This window comes from Nyctereutes procyonoides, unplaced genomic scaffold (genome assembly GCF_905146905.1).
Source record: "Nyctereutes procyonoides isolate TBG_1078 unplaced genomic scaffold, NYPRO_anot_genome, whole genome shotgun sequence".
Lineage (NCBI taxonomy): Eukaryota > Metazoa > Chordata > Mammalia > Carnivora > Canidae > Nyctereutes > Nyctereutes procyonoides.
Genome location: NW_026575020.1, coordinates 45,284,210 through 45,304,059, shown reverse-complemented (window position 1 = coordinate 45,304,059; position 19,850 = coordinate 45,284,210). Strand labels below are relative to the sequence as shown.

Below are 19,850 nucleotides of genomic sequence, written 5' to 3'. Positions count from 1 at the left end.
TTCACCCCTCCTCTGTCATTTTGTTGTACTCGGGGCCCTCAACAGATTGGGGAATGCCCACCCACACTGGGGAGGGAGATATTCTTTACTCAGTCTACCCCTTCAAATGCTAATCTCTTCTGGAAACACCCTCACAGAACACCCAGAAATAATGCTTCTCCAGCTCTCTGGGCATCCAAATTGACACATAAAATTAACCATCACAAACCTTAACCTCAGGGAAGTGATCTGTCCAAGTTTTTAAGGTGAAGTCAGCCCGTCAGCCAAGGCCATGCTCCTGGCCTGCCTGAGAGAGAGGGTAACATCCTTAACCAATTCTAGAACTTGGGAATCAGTGGTCATCAGAATCAAGGGGTACTGGGAAGGTTTGTGTAGAAAAGATCCTTGAACGATGGTGGACCTCAGGCGAGCAGAGAGGTGGTGGGAGGAAGGGCAAACAGGGGTATATGGTGTGGTGGGAGCAGCTTGCTAGAAGGGGTTCACTGGGCAAGGGAGCCAGGGTGCCGGGGGAGGGAGGACCCAGGGGGCCAAGACAGGGAGCTGAGAGTCCACACGTGGGCAGCAGGGAGCTTCCATAGCCACAACCTAGGCTGGCGAGATGAGGAGAGTGAGACCTAGAGGAGAGGGCGGTAGGAAGGAGGAGAGAGCACCCTGTCGCTATATCACCTTGGGTGAGTTGACTGTCACTGAGGAGGCGGATGTGAGCTCTAAAACATCCGTAACCTTGTGAAGGTCTGATAGGTCAACCGAGCCCCCACCTCATTTCTATGCATTCTATGCAAGAAATAAGTGCATCATATCCCACTGCCCTACCCCAGCCAAGGCTGCCCAGTCTCTGTCCTCCCCTGTCTTGGAAGGGAAGCCATGAAGGAACAAAAGAAAAGTGGTCGTTCTTAGCCCTGAAACTCAAAATGGGCTTCTGAAACTCTCAGCAGAAATAATAGGTTGAGGCAAAATTCTTGAGTCTCAGAGCCTGAGTGCAAGATCCCAGGGGCTCTCCGTGCTCGTTGCTGACAATTTCTCCAGACTGGGGGTAGGGGAAGCAGAGAGGTGGCATGGCAAGCCCTTCCCCTCTTGCGCCTCCATTCCTCATCTGTAAAGGACAACAGTACTTGCTTTATGGTTTGTTGAAAGGATAACATGGATTAATTCATGGCAAGCAGAACAGGGCTGTGTGCGCACGCGCGCGCGTACACACACACGCAAATATATATATTGGGTGCCTGGGTGGCTCAGCTGGCTAAGCATCCAGCTCTTCGTTTCTGCTCATGTCATGATCTCAGGGTTGTAAGATCGAGCCTGGGCTCGGCACTGGGCATGGAGTTTGCTTAAGATTCTCTCTCCCTCTCCCTTTGTCCCTTCACCCCTCCCTCTCTAAGAAAGAAAAGAAAGAGAGAGAGAAAGGGCTTTACCTAGTAAATAATAAATATTTTCTTATCATTATCACGGAGGAATGGCATATCTGAAGCAGCATCCTGAGTCCCCGGCAGCCCCAGTATGGGGAAAACCACCATCCAAAAGTTTCCCACATCTCAGAGAGACACAAAAGGGCAAAAGAAGGACATCTCTGCATCCGCCAGCAGGGACCCGCAGGGACCAAGGACCAGGTCCAGGAACACTCCACAGGACCACAGAACTCAGAGGCGCCAGCGAAGAAAGGGGAAAACACTGGACCAGAAAGCCTTAGAGGAGCTGGATTTCCTGGAAGCAGCAAAAACCAAACTCCTGCCATCTGCTGATATCAAAAGATAGTCAATTTTTTGGATTGAGCACCAGCGACGAATCCATTTCAAGGGAGGGGGCGATGCCTACTTGCTGCTTAGCCTGCGCTGGCAGCCCGCCTGCCTTTCGGACAAGGAAGGACAGACGTCTACAGCTGCAGTGGTGCCGACTCTGGTGGGAGTCAGGACTGAAGTCAGCCTTCTCCTGAGGCCTCTTGGCAGCCTTGGCCCGAGATAAAGGCCGAACAGTCTGGACACGTTCATCTCATTGCCCCCCTCCCCCCACCGGAGGCCCCCCTCTCTATTTCCTCTCCTTTCCCTCTTTCCTCCTCCCACCCTCCTTTCCTGATCCGCCCTCAAGATGCAATTCTCTTCCTTGTGCCTGCAACACACTCAAGCCCAGTGCTCCAGGCAGCTTGGCAGGGCTCAGACGGCCCCGTTCCAGGAAAGCCATGTGGTGTGACTGGCTGGCTCCTCACCCCTGCGGCCTCACAGTGCTGCCCACTGGGCCAGGCCGGCTCCGCCAGGACACCTGGGAGGAGGCCATCCCTGCCCTGACGAGGAGAGGTCGTGAGCAGCCTGACACTGTTCTCTGGAGAGTGGCCCCATCCTCCCATTCATTCATGGATTCAGTGAGCTGTCGCTGAACATCCAGGTGGCCAGAGCTGAGCCAGCTTAGCCCTGCAGGTGACGGTTGGCCTTGGTGTCTGGCATACAGTGCCCTTTGTCGGGCCCACCAGGCTCTGTCTCAGGGCATCCCACCCCCAGCAGAGGTGGAATGCAGAGGAGCGCTGAATGTTTATTGACTTGAAATGAGTAGACAGGGGCACCTGGGTGGCTCAGTAGTTGAGCATCTGCCTTTGGCTCAGGTCATGATCCTGGGGTCCTGGGATCGAGTCCCACATCGGGCTCCCCATGGGGAGCCTGCTTCTCCCTCTGCCTGGGAAGCAGGCCTCTGTCTTTGTGTCTCTCATGAATAAGTAAATAAAATCTTTTAAAAAATGAAATGAGCAGAAAGACCGGAGGTTCTGGTATCTGTGTAGTCCCCTTAGAACCAGCACTATTCTGGAGCCACAGGCAAATGGCACCCCCCTACCCCCAGAGTCTTCCTCCTGCCCTGACAGAGCTACCAGAGCACCCCCCTACCCTCCTCCAGGAAGCCCCCACATGGAAAGGCTGAGAAGAGGTCTACAGGGAGCCCCCAGGTGCCTGTGAAGCTGTCTGAAATGCTTTTGGGTGGGGAGCAGGGCTCTGGTGAGGACTACAGGCACCTGAGGGAGAGAGGAGCCAGGATAGGTATTTCTGGAATGATTTAAACCCCTGGACCCTCACCATCACTCCCCCGGCCCCACCAGGCAGCACTGGGCATTGTGTCCTTGGTCCCTGGGCTGCTCCTCCCACCCCCAGGGATCCGGTGACCTTGCCTTCACCCCTCAGCTTTTCTTCCTCCTCGGGCAAGGGTCAGCAGAGAGCTGGGCTTCCCAGAGAGCATCTGCCTGGGATGGCTCCCTGCAGCCTGGTCAAGCAGTCTTTTGAGCAGCAGATAATGGCAGGGCACTTAACTCACAAAGGGAGCAAATCACTTCAGGGTGAAGTGGATTAATCATTAAGGAACCTCCCTGGGATTGGGGCACCCTCCCCAAAGTGACCAGATTGGTCCACCCCGATCCTGCCGATCCTGGATCCTGCCGTCAGGAGAGTGCTGCTGGAGCTGCAGGGAGGAGACAGCTGGAGGAGGGCCTCCAGCTTGGCCTCAGGGCTGCAGAGAAGCAGCTCATGAGCCCGGCTGGGGGCTCCCTGGCTCAAAAGATGTTTACCCTGCTGTTCAGGCTGAAAGCTCTGTATCTTTTAGGGTTAGGCCTTGAACCATGCATGTGGTGGTATTACCTATTCAGAAAAATAGAAACTTGTTTTAAAAAATCACGAATGAGGGAGGCCTAGGGGCAGCCCCGGTGGCACAGCCACCTGCAGCCTAGGGCGTGATCCTGGAGACCTTGGATCGACTCCCACATCAGGCTCTCTGCATGGAGCCTGCTTCTCCCTCTGCCTGTCTCTGCCTCTCTCTCTGTGTGTGTGTCTCTATGAGTAAATAAATAAATAATGTAAAAAAAAAAAAAAGAGAGAGAGAGAGAGAGAGAGAGGGAGGCCTGGGTGGCTCAGCAGTTGAGCCTCTGCCTTCAGCTCAGGGTGTGATCCTGAAGACCTGGGATCCAGTCCCACATTGGGGTCCCTGCAGGGAGCCTGCTTCTCTCTCTGCTTGTATCTCTGCCTCTCTCGCCGTCTCTCATGAATAAATAAATAACATCTTTAAATAAATAATAAAAAATAATGAACGAAGTAAAGCTGGTGTGCGACACACGCACAGGTCCAGAATGTGACCACCGCCGAGGTCCTGAACCACACCACCAACCTCAAGGGACAGCTGGCTTAGCCCTTCCCTCGGACTTCCTACTAGAAACAGGCCCCGGGCAATCAGGCTCATCCGTGCTCCCCTTCCAGGCCCTCCAGCCAGCCTGGCCTCCTTGCGGGGCCTCTGGGACACCCCGAGGAACACCACGGCTGGTGTCTGCATTGCTCACTCCCTCACCTCCTTCAGGTTCATCCTACTTCCTCTGACGAGACCCTCCCCACCACTGGGTCCAAACTAACACCCCTCCCCACGGCCTGGTGCCCGCACCCAGCACGAATGGCAACGTTGGCACCCATCACTTACTAGCAGAGTCCTCTCTGTTGGCTGCTGCGTCTGCAGCTCAAGTGTCCAGAGTGAACAGTCAGGAGGGGCAGTCCTGAGGGCCACCGCCTGCCTCCGAGGGGTTTCAAAGCCAAACTCCCCAAGGACAGATATGCACTTGTTCACAGCTCGGGGGCAGGTATGACAGCGACCTTGGGAAGATGGTGATGTGGAGCCCCCACCCAGGGCACCTCCAACGCCCCCTGGGAACCACAGCCCCAAATAACAGTAGCAGCTGCTTATGGGGCACTTACTGCACGAGCTCGGAGGTGTGGGGCTAACTGCTTGGCACAGGGGATCTCATTTAATCCTCAAATAGCCGTAGAGCAACCCCAGGGAGTGCGTCCCGGCCTCCCATCTCATACACATTGAACTCAGGTGAGCTAAGTGGCCAGAGCCCTCACAGCCATCCGGTGGCTCCTGCGCTGTCACCCACACACACCCCCTGGGGCACAGAGGACATAGCGAGCAGGCCCCAAAGGGCAAGAGCCCAGAAGAGGAGACAAGAGTGCAGGTGTCCCCATGAGGCCCAGAGACAGAAGCAAAATGGTAGACTGCAGAAGCACGCACGACTGGAACTCCAAACATGACGTTTACCTCTGAGATGGTGCAAGGAACAAGGCTGACAAGAAAACAAAGCAGAAACCCTTCTGTCTCAAGCTTCTTAAAGGTGTTTTATTGGTTTGCTTTTCTTTTTTTCTTTTTTCCCTCACAATAATGGCACATTAAAAAAAATTAAGAACTACAAAAAAAGGACCATGTGTTTGAGTCCGTGTTCACACTGTCCCAAGCCGTGGCACAGGGACTGGCTGGCCACCCCAGCCTGGGCCCCTCCGGAGCTCGGGCACTGTTCCTCTGGGCCCCACTAGAGGGCGGTCTCCTGCTTCCGAACCCCCCCGCCCCCCCAGGACTCTGACAACCCCCTCCTCTCTCTCTTCCAACCAGAGCCAGGAGCTGGAAACGTGAGGGTACTTACTATGGTCCCCACAGGGGACTCTTTAGGGACAGAGCCCTCCCCCAACCAGCAGGAGATGACACCTCAGCCCGGTCACCCCCTGGGGGTCAGGGTGTCTCTCCTGGTCCTGTCTCCAGCGCAGCTGACACCCCAATGGGGCCCTCGTTCTCAGGCCCAGCCCAGGCCCCTCCTCCACGTCCCATGGACCACCCCAGCAGGCACAGGAGTGACATGCTTGGCCCCCCCTCAGCTGACACCCACCATGAACAACAGGGGCCTGTTCCTGACACCCACCAAACCTTGGGGCCCTGGCTCAGAAGGACGGGCTGCATGAGAAGCAGGGAGACGGAATGGGGGTGGGAGGGCTCAGAGCCAAGGCTGCCAGGAAGGAGAGATGCAACAGAGGCTAGCCGAGGGCCCAGGGGAGGGTCCTCAGGCTCTGCAATGAGAAAGGGGGTCCTGGCGCAGGGGTCAGCAGGCCTGGGCAGGGGGGCCTGGGGAGAAAGGAGCAGAAAGAGGCTCCTGTCCTGCTTCTGGTCACCGTGGGGGCACAGGCCCAGGTGACAAGACCTTAGCCCCCCGCCCCAAGAGGGAAACACCACGCTGCACTCAGCCAGGTCTCAGCCCAGCCCTCATATGGGAGGGAGGCTCCCCAGCAGCCAGTCCCTGATCAGCCCCAGTTCCCAAGAGCGGCTCCCAAAGGTCCCCCTCCATAGGCCACCTGGACTGGTAGCTGGTGGGGGGCCCGGCTGACCCAGGGCCCAGCCTCCCCATTCCTCCTGTGCCCACCCTGCCCACGCCCTTGGCTCTACTCCTGCTGCTCATTCATTTCCATGTCAGACACCAGAATGTTCTTCTCCGTGGCCTCGCCGGGGCCAGAGGCACTGCGGCTGTACCGGGCGCCCTCGAAGGTCCCACGCTCCACGCTCTGTCGCCGCCGGTAGAGGATCAAGGCTGCGGTCAGCAGGGCCAGGAGCAGCAGCACCGCCATCAGCACCACCACCAGGGCCGCCGGGTTCTCCGGGAGCGCTGCTGCAGCAAGCCCACCGCTAAGGGTGAGGCCAAGCCCGGCCCCGCAGCTCCCACCCACACCTCCACCTGTGCCCCCCGATGCCCCCACGTGCTGGGCAAAGCGGGGAGAGGGCTCCTCTCAGCCCAGGCCTGGACTCACCTGATGGAGAGAAGCTGCTCTCCTCGGCTGCAAGGAAGAGGGAGGGACCAGTTAGTAAGTGAAGCAGTAACAGTAAAAATAAGCAAACACGTATAGAGCACTTCTTGAGTGCCCGGCACTTTATTAGCTCATTTGATCTTGTAGGTACTGTCATCATCCTCATTTTACATAGGAAGAAACTGAGGCCACAGACTCTAAGGAACTTGCCGGGGGTCACAGAGTTGGTAAGTGGTTTGGCCGGGGCTTGAACCCCGTCTGTGCCCTTAACCGCTACAAAATGATGGGTTTGCTGTCTCGTTTGGAAATTTGTAGGAAGGGCCAGTCCCTCCTACAGACCAATTTATCCCAGGGGAGGGTCCTGGCGGCCCGGGCCTGTCCGGTCCTGCCCTCCAGTCCACCTCATCACTGGCCCCCGGCCCAGGCCCTGTGCCAGCTGAGCGGGGGCGGCAGGAGGCTGCGCTGTGCCTGCCAGGCACCCACCTCGGGGGAGCTTGCAGACAACGCCCATGGTAATGTTGGTGCAGGCGCCTGGGCGCCAAAGCCCACTGTTGCTCTGGATCCAGTAACAGCTATTGTGGCTCAGCATGCTGGGGCCCAGGCCGGGGGGCCCCCAGTTGGAGTAGTTCACAGCTGTGTTGTCCTGCCAGACGAGGGTGCCTCCTGTGGGAGACAAGGTGCTGAGGGGGCGCGGGGAGAGGCACAGGTGGGAGAGAGCAGGCCTGTTCTAGAACCAATCCTCACCTCTCCCCAAGTCCTCACCCCCACCGAGCCCTGGTGGAAGGCATCCTCCCCACATCTTAAGGCTTCACCCTCCCGCCTGATGCCACACCCAGGGTACCCACCTTTAGGGTTGAAGTTCATACCCAGCCAGGCCCCCCGACTCTGGCCCTCAGAGCTCTGCAGGTGCTCCCAGACAAACACGTTCTCCATCTCATCCAGGATGGACAGGACCGCCCCACCCGCTGGACACAAGGGAGACCCGCATCAGGACACACAGTGGTCTCCCTGGGGGAGCAGAGACACCCCCCACCCCAGAGAGGCCCCAGCCCTCTTCTCCAGCAGCCTGAGTGGCACGGGTTATCTACGGGTAATGTCACACGTGGTCTCTGTGCACTGGAAACTGATGGAGCACGTATGTGGGAGCACTGCCTACAGGCAGAGTGTGGAACAGGGACTGCACCCATGGAGCCTGTAGGTGTCCACCTAGGGGCCACCACCTGAAATGACCCCCCATGGGCTCTAGTGGGGCCCTGGCCCACCTCTCTGGCAGCGCTGCAGCGCCTCCTTGTGGCCCAGCAGCAGCTCCATGTGGAAGGAGTAGCAGTGCTCCCGGAAGGGAATCCATGCAGAATCGGCCAGCCCTTGGGGACAGCTGCCATGGTAGCTTATTCTTCGGGGAGGAGGGGGCCCTGTGGGGGTGCAGGATTGAGCAGATGGCCTGGGGTGCTCCCCGGGACAGCCCACGCCTTGCCGACCGCCCGGCCCCGACAGCTGGGCGCTCACCACCGTTCACGCCACAGACAGCCCCCTGCAGCTTGGTGTCGCAGCTGGCGGTGCGCCAGGCCCCATCCACATCCACGTAGGCACAGCCCCCCGGCTGCTGGGGCTCGCCGTCCTGCCAGCTCACGTAGCTCAGCGGCTCCTCCGAGACCCAGGAGTACCGCCGGGAGCCCTGGGCACGAGGGGGCCGTCAGGGTGGGAGGGTGGGGGACAGAGGCAGGCGAAGTAAGGCCAGGAGTCGGGGGGAGACAGGGAGGGAAATCGAGGGAGCGGTGCCAGCCCTGGCGCCGGGCCGACTGCCGGGGGCCCACCTCCTCGCTGGTCAGACCGATCCAGAGTGGGGTACGCAGCCCTCGGGCGGCCTGTGTGAGGAAGGCCTGGGTGTAGGGGTCGGGCACGTGTGCCAGGCTGGCGTTGCGGCTCTCACACAGCAGGAGGGCGTCGTGCCAGCGCAGAGGCTTCTGCAGCAGCCGGAAGGTGCCGTTGAGGTAGGAGAGCTCGGTGCCTGGGGCTGGGGGTGCCGCGGCTGGGGACGGGCTCAGGGAAGGGTCTGGAGGGAAGGGGGCAGGGCTCAGGCCAGGCCCGCCCTTACCCCATTCCCAGGCATGAAGTGGGGGAGGCCAGAGAGCAGGCCCAGACTGATGGAAGTGTCAGCCACTGTGACGAATAATACCTTCTTGCCTGTAAGCTGAGGGGCTCGCTGGAGCCATGACCCACTCGGACCCCACGGGCCCAGGAGAACACACAGGAGCCGCAGGGGCCTCAGAGGCACAAACGCAGGTTCCCCGACACCAGGCCTGCCCAGTGTCCAGCTGCACCTGCTCGGTCCTCCAGACCCCCAAACCTTCTACCTGAGAGCCCCGGGGCTCACTGCCTTTTCCTCTGACTGGGGCCTGGTCTTTCTGCCTCTCTGCGTCCCAAGTAGATACTAGATTCTGGGAGTGACGTCAGGGACCACGTTTCATCATTCCTCCAGGCACGGCCCACAGCATCTGGCCCAGTGCTGACATCCCCGAGGTCACTGGAGACCTGTACCTGTGCCCTTTTGGCAGATGAAGCCATGCGTCTCCTCTGTGCAGCTCCGATCGTCCCAGCGGCCAGTGAAGTGAGCGGAGGGGCTGTGCAGGACCACCGCACAGCTGGTCTGGGGGGAGGGGGCTGCTCAGAGGAGCCCGGGAAGCTCTCCCCTTGTGCCACTGCCCCCCGCATGCCCCGAGGCAGCATTCCCAGCAAAGAGGCTGGAAGAGGGGGACCATGGGAGTGAAGGCAAGTGCTGCAGGTCAGGGGGGCAAGGAGGGGGCTTCCTCACCGGTATGTTGCCACTGGGAGCAGGGCTAGGGCCAGAGGGCTCCCCAGGTGCCCAGTTGGTATACAGCAGAGGTTCCTGCTCCACCCACTGGAAGTCCCTCTGAGAGGCATGGAGGCCAATCCAAAGGTCAAAGGTCACATTGGGCAGGCTGGCTGTGATGAATGCTACAGTCCCCCAGAAGAGAGAGTTATGAGCAACAGGGTAGCCAGCCCCTTGGCTCATTCTGGTCTAGCCATTTTGATGGGGGGAGGGGGCAGGGGAGGGCACTGTGTCAGAGGATTACTGGGGCCTTCCCATGGGCTGTCCTTACCTTGCTCTAAGGGGTTTGCAATGGTGACCAGTTGGGCCTCTTGCTGTTCACAGGAGAACTGTGCCTCTGACCACTTCACCCGGTCCTGGGGGTCCTGGCCCTGGATTCGGAAACACTGGGGCGGAGGGAGAGGCGTGATGTCCACCTCCACCACCCTGTCCCACAAACCCAGAAACTCTGCTGTGTAGCACTCAGCGGTAGGCCCTGCGAGGCTTCGAGGGCTGTGAGAATAACAGAACAGAACCAGGACATCTGGGGCTCCTTGAGCAAGGCTCTGGCACCCTCTCAGCCTGACACAGCACAGTCACGTACGCTTGCCTATGCCTGGCGGGAGGTGGGGGGGTTGTAAGTGGCAGGATGTCTTTGGGCCACCAAAGACTCTACTACCTATGACAACAGCACCTGGGGACAAGGGCTGCCTCGATTTTAGCTCAACACCTTCCCGCATGTTGCCTGAAATCTGTTATTTTTTTTTTTCCTTTGAACTTAATGTTCATCTGTACGACACTCTCATCTTCTCTTCTGAATGATCTTTGTGAGGCAGCAGCTCTATGGGAAATCTCTCAAGTGAAGGCTCTGAAAATGAATGATTTCCAGTGATTTTCTCCTCAGTCTGATGGGGGAGAAAGGAAGGAAGGAAGCTTTGGAGTCACAAAGGGGGCCAGGGGACATGGGCAGGTCAGACTCCAGATCTGATATAAACTTTCCATAAAATGGGAACATAAAAATATCTGTCTTTTGGGGTCATTTTAAGAGTTAAAGAGAACAGTGCACAACATGATAGCAAGTGCTTAAGAAGTGAAAGCTCTTAGTAAGAGCATGAGTTCTAGCATTAGCTTACCGATGCAAAGGTCAGATTTGGGGCTGAACACTATAAACCCAGAAATGATGCAAGAGTCTGAGGGAAGGTTTATCACAAAGCGCATGCATTTGATTTCACAGAAGTAGTTCAGAGATATTCTGAGGCCTCTTTTAAACAATCAGTGAAATTAGTCATAAAATTAGCAGCAGCAAGGTCACATCAGTATCAGCAAGTGTCAGCAGCTAAAGAGAGGAAGTATCAGCTCATTTCAGCAACACTCGGGGTCTCCCCACCGTGTGCAAGTGTATTACGTGGCGTGTCAGAGGCCAGTGGCCCTGCCCTACAGGAGCTTGAAGCTGGGGGAGGGGAGGCAGGCCCTCACTCTCTCCCCCCACATCCAGATGCTACAGGGCTGCAGCAGGGGGTAGAGAACTCACGAAGCAAGGTGTCTGGGGCAAGGCAGTGAAGGGGCAAACGGCCCCGCACAGTTCAAAGGCTTTTGCCACGGGAGTAACTGGTATCTATACAATGATGCCGACACACATGAAGAAAGAGACTAATTACATACATACAATACATTCTGTTTTATATCAGGTGGAAGAAGCCAGGAGAATAAGTTTCTGGAAAAAAAGCAATGTAATGATATGAGGAAATGCTCAAAATGTAATACTGACAAAGAAAGGCCGGATACAAAAACGTGTTACGTAGTATGATCTCAATTACACGGAAAAAGGAAGGAAGCAGAGTAATAAATATTAATAGTGGCTATTTCTGGAAAGGCTGAGTTTTATTTTCGTTCTTTCTGTTTTTTCCCCAAGTTTTTAATATTGCACATGTTTTTTTTTTTCTTCTTTTTTTCTTTTAAGGTAGGAAAGGTATAATATTCGCTTGAATATTCTGAAGACAGTAAGAGCTCTATGACACTAAGAGGCTGGCTGCACTCCAATGCAGGACAAAGATTTACGGATTATATGATCTAGCGTTAACTAATCTAATCCTCACAATCCGGCTAAATGGTTTTTACAACATCCGCAAAGAAAGCACGGATCGAAGCTCATACTTGAGATGCCAGCACCAACAAGAAGATAGTGCTCCTCTCTTCCTGGGACAAGCTCTTGTGAGCCACTATGTAAGAACAGTGAAGATCTAACCAGGTCTGACTAATCAGCCCATGAGTACAAAACTAACCACTTTTGGAAAGAAACTCACACTCTAGAAGGAACATTCTGCAAACATGTTTAGAAACATATCCCTTCTGATTAACGTTACTGCCTCCTGATTACCGTTACTGCCTCCAACTTTCTTGTCCACACACTCAAAACCCTTGGGAAAAGAATTTCCTGAATGTTTCAAAAAATCTGCCAAAGACTTGTTCTTAAACCATCTTAATCGGGTTACTGATTACTTTATGAGGCAGGTTAAAGATTTTATTTATTTATTTGGCAGAGAGAGAGAGAGAGAGAGAGAGAGAGAGCCTGCACACAAGCAGGGGGAGCAACAGAGGGAGAAGGAGAAGCAGGCTCCCCACTGAGCATGGAGCCCAATGTGGGGCTCGATTCCAGGACCCTGAGATCATGACCTAAGCTGAAGGCAGACGCTTAACTGACTGAGCCATCCAGGAGCCCCGACGATTTAATTTAAAATGCAGAGATGTACTAGCCGATTTTTAAACAAAAACCTCTGTCTAATTGGTAGAAGGACTGAAAAACAAAGAAAGCCCAGTTGATGATGGATGAACTTTTCCATTTTGATATATTTGCCTTTGTGAGGCAACTTTCCTCTACAATAACCATTAAACCCATGTTTTAAAATAATTCAAACTTCAAACAAGACCTGTGAAGTCTCTAATCAGAAAGTGTCAGGCTGGGATTTTTTAAAATAATGAAATATATGCAATTACCTGGCTCTTATTAAAATTATTTAAATGTGAATAATTCTCATAATTGATCATTTCTGAGGACTTTCCTCATTCCACTAAGAAAGAAAAATTAAAAAAAAGAAAGAAAAAAATTTTTAAACTTAAAAATATTCCTTTTCAATCTTTAGCGCATATTCTTTTGCTCTTGCGCATAGTTTACTATGTACAACATTCGCTACATTAGTATGGAAGTAAATATGTATTTCTTTACACACATATACCTGATGTAGACACACATATTTCGTATGTTTAATATTGTGTTTTACTAGTAGGAGATTCATTATCAAAATGTTTGGCGACCACTGATCTAGACAACTCACCAACCTATGTGGACACCCTCATTACCTGGTGGATTAGAAGGGGCTACTATACAGAGTTATTTTTCAGGAGTCTAGCCCAGGCACTGGGGCCAAGTAGGAGAGAGGTCGATGGGTATAGGCAAGACGTCATGACTCCAATGTTGCCAGAGGGCCAGGACTCCTAAAGCTCAGCCCTCTCATGTTCACATCGTCTCCCCTGAATCCCTTAAGTGGCCCCCCTACCTTGTTAAGGAACTGGTTCCAGCCAGAGGGGCAGCCCCCCAGGGCCGTGGGTGGCAGGTCTGGGGGCTGTGGCTCTCCAGTGCTGTTGCTGCGCTTGCAGATGTAGGGCAAGGCTGTCAGGCACCTCTGATCCCCCCAGTCCTCTGTGGAAAGAGGAGGGCAGTTACTCTAGCATGGGGCAGGGCTGGCAGCACCCTTGCTCATGCCCTAAGAAGAGGACACAGGGGTCAGGTGCCCGTGTCTAGTTCTGAACTCCAGTCCTCTATGGCTGCTGGATCAGGGGCACAGGCCCCCTCTCTGGGTCTAGCCCCTCTAGGGTTGTGGGAACAAAGAGATTGAGAAGAGACTGATGGGCCTGCTCACCTCCCTTCCCCCAACATCAACCCTCTGCTCAGCTTCTGCACCCTCCCTGCCCCGCCCTCGCCCTCACCTCTGCTGGCGGTCATGTACACACACTTCTTATCCTTGCCAATAGGCCGAGGTTTACCAGGTGCCCAGGAGATGAAGTTTATAATGGAACCATCTGTCCACCTGCAATGACACCGAGCAGAGAAGGCTCCAGCATTGTCCCTGGGCCCAACCTCCCTTGGATGCAGCAATGAAGGCCACCAAGATGGGGGCAGGGAAGGGCCCAAGTCCAGGGGTTCAGTGGCTGCAGGCTGAGAGTGAGGCTACTGAGCTCAGGGTAGCTGGGGACCTAAAGTCCTGGTGCCTCCACGTAAGGTGCAGCCCTCCATGGGCACTCATTTGCTAACTGGAAAAGTCCAAGAATCCCAGAACAGAGGTGCAAGGGCAGCAGTGTGCTCAGATAAATATGTGCTCCTGATCCTTCCTGCCTCAAGCCCCCTCATGCATGGTAGGTGGGTATTGAATACAAAGAGGCCCCTCTGGACATCGTATGTTCTTGCCCGTGTCCTGAGGGGGCCTTATTCATGGGTGGCCCCAGCATAATATGAGCTGCGATTATTTGGTGCCCAATTATGTGCTGGATGCTGGATGAAGTCCTATGCTAAGGACTTCGCATACCTTATTTCTAATCCTCAGAGCAATCTTACCAGGCAGGCCTCATTAGGCTCATTTTTGGATGAGAAAATCAAGGCCCACGAAGGTTAAGTCATTTGATCAAGGCCACACAGCCAGGGAGGAACAGAGCTGGATTCAAATCCAGGTCTATCTGTCTCTGTGGGCAGCCTCCCTAGCTCCCATCTGGGGGTGGTGCCCGGAGATCCCGGCACCGGCTCCCTCCCACACCTGCTGACCCTGGAAGGCTCCTACCTGAAACGCCCATCACTCTCTGCTGTGTGCAGGCCAATCCACCAGTGCTGCTCTTGGCCCCGGGAGAACTGGGGAAACCGGTCAGGCAGATAAGGGTTGGCAGGGCCTCGCCTCCCTGGGCCTGCCCTCCCACTGCCCGCAGGCCCATGCTCACTGGTGTGCTCACCTTCTGCAGGTTGTGCCCCAGGAAGTCCAACTCCGCCTGGCTGTGCACGGAGGCCAGCTCGGCCTGGAACCACGTGCAGATGCGCTGCGCCTGAGCCCACGTGGAGTGGTGCTCGAAGAACTTGTACTCGGCGTCCAGGAAACGCAGCCACTCCCGCCGGCCTGCGGGGGGGCAGTGTGAGCGTGGGACGGGAGGCCAGCAGGGGTGGCGAGCGCCTAGGGCCCCCGCAGACACCGCTCTAAGCCCAGGCTTGTCCCTGCTTGGAGACGGGTTCCAGGCGCCACGATTCCTCTTCTCTCGGCTCGAATCCCTGACTCCTTTCATTCCATCCCGCCAGGCCCGGCCCCAGAGGTGACGCCCCTCACCCTCTCCTGACCACCAAGGGGAGCACGGTGGGCCGGGGGCCTTACCTTGTGGGCTGACGTCGGGCTCCCGCACGTCTGTGCCTACGGGGACAACAGGGACCGCGATGCTGCAGGGAAGGGAGATCCTCCCCTGGACTCCCGGCCCCACCGCCCTGCGCCCCCTCCCCCGCTCCCCAGCACCATCCCACCCAACCTCGAGGGATCTTGCAGATCCAGTCCAGCTGCGTCTCGCACTGCATGGCCACCCACTGCAGGGAGGCCAGGTCGAGCACAGCACAGCCCCGGATGTCGTCGTCGTCATGCCTGCTCCGGTCGAAGTTGTGGTAAGAGAACTGGAGGCGGGAGTGGGAGAAGGTTGTCGGCAGGCGCAGGCCTCCGCGTCCCCAGAACATTCGTATAAAAGGCCTGACAGGCGCTAGGAACCCCCACCCCGGGCTGGGCGCCCCGCCCCCCTTTCCTTAACCTGCCTGCTCTGGCCGCCAGGCTCTGCCCCGCCCCTAAGACCACGCCCACCGCGGCCCCGCACACCCCTCACCGCCCCCTCCAGGTGGGCTCACCCCCAAGCCGTCGCTCCAGCGCCAGCTCTGCCCGGCTCCGGGGTCTCGACGGTTCAGGCCGATCCAGAACCAGTTCTGCTCGTGGATCTCCGGCTCTGATTCACTTCAGCACAACCCAGCGGAGGGGACAATAGAGATGGGGATGAGAGGGGCAGGAGCCCCGGGCAGGAGCCCCTTGCAGGTGACCTGGGCAGTCCTGAGGTCCTGGGGCCTCTCCATCTGGGCTTCACACTCACCAGCAAGACACTGTTGGGGCCACCTTTATGGGTTCTCTCCCCAGAGAGAACTGACCTAGCTGGACCAGGCGCCCAGCTCACTGGGGCTGGGGAGGGCTGACCTGGCTCCCTTCCCTGGCTTCCCTTTGGGTGGGGTTTGCTCTGCCAGCAAGACTCTGTAGGCTTTCACTTCAGGGAGTTTAGTAAGTCACTGGAGTTGGAGCATAGACCTGGGGCTCTGGAATCAGATAAAAGTAGATTCCAGTGTTGGTTCACCCATGGAGCAGCTCCCTGACCGCGGGGAAATAACCCAACCTCTCTATCAGCCCACATGGGTCCAGGATAATGTCTACTTCTTAGGGCTGAAGAAAAGACTGAAAGAGGATTAAATGTTTAGTGCAGAATCTGAGACATGGTCAGAGGCCATCAATGAGAGCTATAATTACTAGTCAAATAACGTAATCTTAATGTTTGCTGGAAAGACATGTCCCTGGAACTAAGATCTTGGGAAGCGTGGATCCATTCGGATGTTTCCCACTGCTAAGGGATTATAGGTGCTGTGTATCATAGGATGCCCACAGGACAGACATGGGGTCTGTAGCTTTTCTCCTATCTCTCAGGAAAAGTTATTTATTGAAGAGAGTGAGCTGTTATGGGATGGTGTTGGGGGTGGGGGGGAAGCTCAACTTGGATCTACTTGCAGAAGATTTTACCATGGACAAGGAGGGCTGGGGAGGGCAGTTACTTTTGTAAAAGTCTGTGAATCTGCAGGGGACACTGCTGGCTCCCTGACACTGGTGAGCAACAGTCTCCAACCAGGGCTGCCTGAAGGACAGGGCAATCCAAGCATTAGCTGCAGATACACAGGTCATTCTGAGCCCTCAGACAGGCCTCACTGGAGGCGCCTTCACCCTGCCCTCTGCCCTGTGTCCAGCAAAACCAAGAACCACACAGGTGCATGCAAGCCACTGCCCCAGGCTCAGTACCCGAAGATCTTGTTGAGCATGTTGGCTACAAAGTGTTCCTCTTCATAGCTGGCTAGGCTCAGCAGCTGGGCCCCCAACTCTTGGCAGGCCCCCTGGGCCTGCACCCAGGTCTTCTTATCCTGCAGCCGCTCAGAGCTGAATACCTACAGGAACAAAGTCCAGGTGTCCAAGCTGTCCCTACTGGTCCACCTGGCCTCCTATGACAGCAGTAGGGAGGAGGCTGGGGCCTCACTGGACAGGAATGCAGGCTAGCTAAGACAATCCTGCTCTCGGAGAATGAACCTCAGGGGAGGGGAGCCAGTATCGCCCGCTCCTAGAGAACACCCCCTGCCCAAATCCTGGAACCAGTCCAAGACCTGGGTTCTTATCTCAGGGAGCCACTGTTTGCTGTGGGCAAGTCCCTCCCCTTCCCTGGGCTCAATTTCCTCATGTAATAAAAGACCTTGGACTATAATAAGGATGGCTCCCAAACCCAGCAGAGTTTAAAAATCAGAGGACCAGGCCCTACTCCAACCTAAAGAATCCCAGTCTCCATAATGGCAGCCTGGAATTTATTTTATCAAGCTGCCCAGGTGATTGTGAAAGGCAACCAGTCCAGGCCCAACATTTGGGAACCCCTGAAATCAATTCTCTCCCTTGTCTTTTTTTTCTCAATTCCTCACCTTCATCAAGCACCTACTATGTACCAGACCTGCAATTTCACTGACAAGAGCGTCATCGGAGATTACCTCCGTCTGCGGTCCATGGTGGGGAGATAGTGGCCCTGGAACCCTGGATCATGGCTGGGCCCCACTGGGGCTGCCCTTGACCCTGGCTTTGCTTGTTTTTCTCCCTCCTCCCACACCAGCGGCCACCTACCTTATAGCAGTGCCGGAGTTTGGGGTCTGACCCCCAACCTTGGGGACAGGAGCCGGTGAGGCTGGGTGTGGGATCGGGCCCAGGCAGTTCCGGTGTCACTGGCGTGCCCAGGCTCTGCCGGCAGATGTAGCGAGCCCGGAATGCCGTGCAGTTCTTCACCTCCCACAGCCCCATGGCGCTGCCTGTGGCCAGGGCCACACAGCCCCCACGGCTGTACCCTGGAGGAGGGAGCAGAGACCTGCTTGCTGAGGACTCATGGGCCGGCCCTCCCCCACATCCCCACAGCACACATCCCCGGCCTCGGCCCCCTGCACTGGTGACCAGCTTGCTGGGCTCTGCAGGGCCTGGAAGGGAATGGAGGCAGTCCTAGCCCTGTGCTTACTCCTGGGAGATCTTCTGGCAAGTTGCTTAACCTCTCTGAGGCTGTTTTATCCTCAGTTTCATCAGGTTATTGAAAAGGCTAAAAGAGACAGTGAGTGTGAAATGGCAACAATTCTGATGGCCAGCACTTGCACTCTAAGCACTTCATGTCTATTTATCCAGTTCAACCTCGCGTCAGCCCTATGAGCAAAGTACCGTTATCCTTGTTTGGCATAAGGGAAACTGAGGCTCAAGATGCTCCAGTTGGTTTGGTCCCAGAGCCTGGGCTCCTAATCACTTCCCACACTGTACCAATGATCAGTTTCCTGGGAGGCCCTGGGAGTCGGTCCTGAGCAGCAGGCCCATACGGCCTCCTGGCTTTCCCAAAGAAAGTCAGAGAAGGGGTTGAGCAGGTGCCACAGAGGAGGGGCTCACCGGGCTGGTCCCGGTTCCAGTGGGTGTACATGACCTCATCCCCACTGAGCCAGCGGAAGGAGCCGGTGCTATTGAGGTCCTGCAGGGCAGTCCAGAAGTACTCGCCATCCCAGTTGTAGATGAGGCTGCTGACAAAAGCCTGCTCAAACCTGTGGGAGAGAAGCTGGTCAGGCAGGGAGCTCCCACCACCCCTTACCCCTCAGTCCCTGAACCACAGGCCAGATGCCCTGCCCCAGGAACTTCAGTGTTATACCCGGTAACTTGCTTAGGGCAAGTGGGGGCCCATGGAGACCCTGCAGCTGACACACAGCAACTGACCTTCCCCCCTACTGCCTGCACCTCTGTGCCTGGCTGAGAAGAAAGTAGAGAGCCCTCTCTTGGGCAGGCAGCCCACACCTACACCTGTTTGTGCCCCTGTCCAGGCCCTGCCCCACAACGGGGTCACTAAATAACAGGAGTCATTCTTGTGATGATATTTGAAAAATTCTTATGATGACATTAGCCATTTGAGGCTCCAAGGACTTAGTCCCTGTGCGCTTGATGGCAAATGCCACCCTGTTTGGGCCAGGATAGGAATAAGGGCTGGTCTGGGCACATGCCCGTCCTGTACCTGTTGGTGATCGTGACCAGCTGGGAACCGTGATCGGTACACAGGCGCCGGGCCTCACTGTAGGTTACTTGGTCCTCCCCTAGCCAGTAGCAGGATGGGCTGTGCCATGTCCAACCCTGGCTCGAGAGATGGGCAGAAGAGGGATGTCTGCGGGGAGGACTCTCCTCCCTCACCCACAAATCCTGGGTGGGGAATGCCAGCAGTGGCATCACTGATCGTGCCACAAGCTTGGGCACAGGACAGAGGGGACTGGTTTGACGCCAGGGACAGCTCTTCCCGTGCTGTGTTCTGCACCTCATCAGCCTCACACTCCCCTCCCTACCGTTACCCACAACTGCCAGACCGGAGGGTGAGCATGGCTCAAGGGTGGCTGATCTGCCGGTAGGTTGGTGAAAAAAGATGAGTGGCCCACTGGACTCCTCTCTGGGCATTTAAAAATTTTTTTTTTTTTTTAATTTTTATTTACTTATGATAGTCACAGAGAGAGAGAGAGAGGCAGAGACACAGGCAGAGGGAAAAGCAGGCTCCATGCACCGGGAGCCCGATGTGGGATTCGATTCCGGGTCTCCAGGATCGCGCCCTGGGCCAAATGCAGGCGCCAAACCGCTGCGCCACCCAGGGATCCCTCTCTGGGCATTTAAACAAAGAGTCACAGTGGGAAAATTGCCAGTTGGCTAAGAAACAGAGCTGAAAAGCTGGGAGGGCTGCCAGGATGCAGAGGGCCCAGGTAATCCTTGGGTCCTGGAAAAGGTAGAGTAAGTGGAGGGTGCACCTACCCGGGGTCGGGGGGACAGACCCTCAGTGAGAAGCAGTGAAGCTTTGGAAGAGACCACTGCTCTGAGGGGCTGGCTCTCTACCATCGGACCCCCACGAGACCAAGCAAGCCTTTACCCAAGGGAGACTCCTCTTCCCTTGGGCCACCCTGAGCAATCTGCTCCTGCCTTTCAAAAGAGGAACTGAGGCTCAGATAAATTAAGTGATTGGATTTCATACACAGATAGTACAAGGTGGAGCCTGGACTTGAACCCGCACCGCAAAGGCTTTGCCTGTCCTCACCACAGCCC

General features: G+C 56.0%; 1 protein-coding gene across 2 annotated transcripts in view; it reads right to left on the bottom strand.

Annotated features, from left to right (window-relative positions):
- Positions 1 to 5,107: 5,107 nt before the first annotated feature.
- The window catches only part of MRC2 (mannose receptor C type 2), a 53,748-nt gene continuing 39,005 nt past the window's right edge, over positions 5,108 to 19,850 (bottom strand). The window contains exons 10-30 of one of the 2 annotated variants that reach the window (XM_055337337.1): positions 18,787 to 18,902; positions 18,177 to 18,325; positions 17,382 to 17,599; positions 16,524 to 16,666; positions 15,323 to 15,425; positions 14,959 to 15,097; positions 14,811 to 14,846; positions 14,401 to 14,561; positions 14,235 to 14,302; positions 13,390 to 13,490; positions 12,960 to 13,102; positions 9,698 to 9,812; positions 9,388 to 9,551; positions 9,114 to 9,222; positions 8,390 to 8,628; positions 8,082 to 8,250; positions 7,838 to 7,987; positions 7,421 to 7,540; positions 7,059 to 7,238; positions 6,579 to 6,605; positions 5,108 to 6,439 (exon numbers count right to left, since the gene is read on the bottom strand). In XM_055337337.1, the coding sequence (XP_055193312.1) occupies positions 6,216 to 6,439; positions 6,579 to 6,605; positions 7,059 to 7,238; positions 7,421 to 7,540; positions 7,838 to 7,987; positions 8,082 to 8,250; positions 8,390 to 8,628; positions 9,114 to 9,222; positions 9,388 to 9,551; positions 9,698 to 9,812; positions 12,960 to 13,102; positions 13,390 to 13,490; positions 14,235 to 14,302; positions 14,401 to 14,561; positions 14,811 to 14,846; positions 14,959 to 15,097; positions 15,323 to 15,425; positions 16,524 to 16,666; positions 17,382 to 17,599; positions 18,177 to 18,325; positions 18,787 to 18,902 (2,874 nt within the window). In that variant the 3' untranslated portion in view covers positions 5,108 to 6,215. The remainder of the gene's footprint in view (positions 6,440 to 6,578; positions 6,606 to 7,058; positions 7,239 to 7,420; positions 7,541 to 7,837; positions 7,988 to 8,081; positions 8,251 to 8,389; positions 8,629 to 9,113; positions 9,223 to 9,387; positions 9,552 to 9,697; positions 9,813 to 12,959; positions 13,103 to 13,389; positions 13,491 to 14,234; positions 14,303 to 14,400; positions 14,562 to 14,810; positions 14,847 to 14,958; positions 15,098 to 15,322; positions 15,426 to 16,523; positions 16,667 to 17,381; positions 17,600 to 18,176; positions 18,326 to 18,786; positions 18,903 to 19,850) is intronic. The other variant, XM_055337346.1, reaches the window with a different exon arrangement.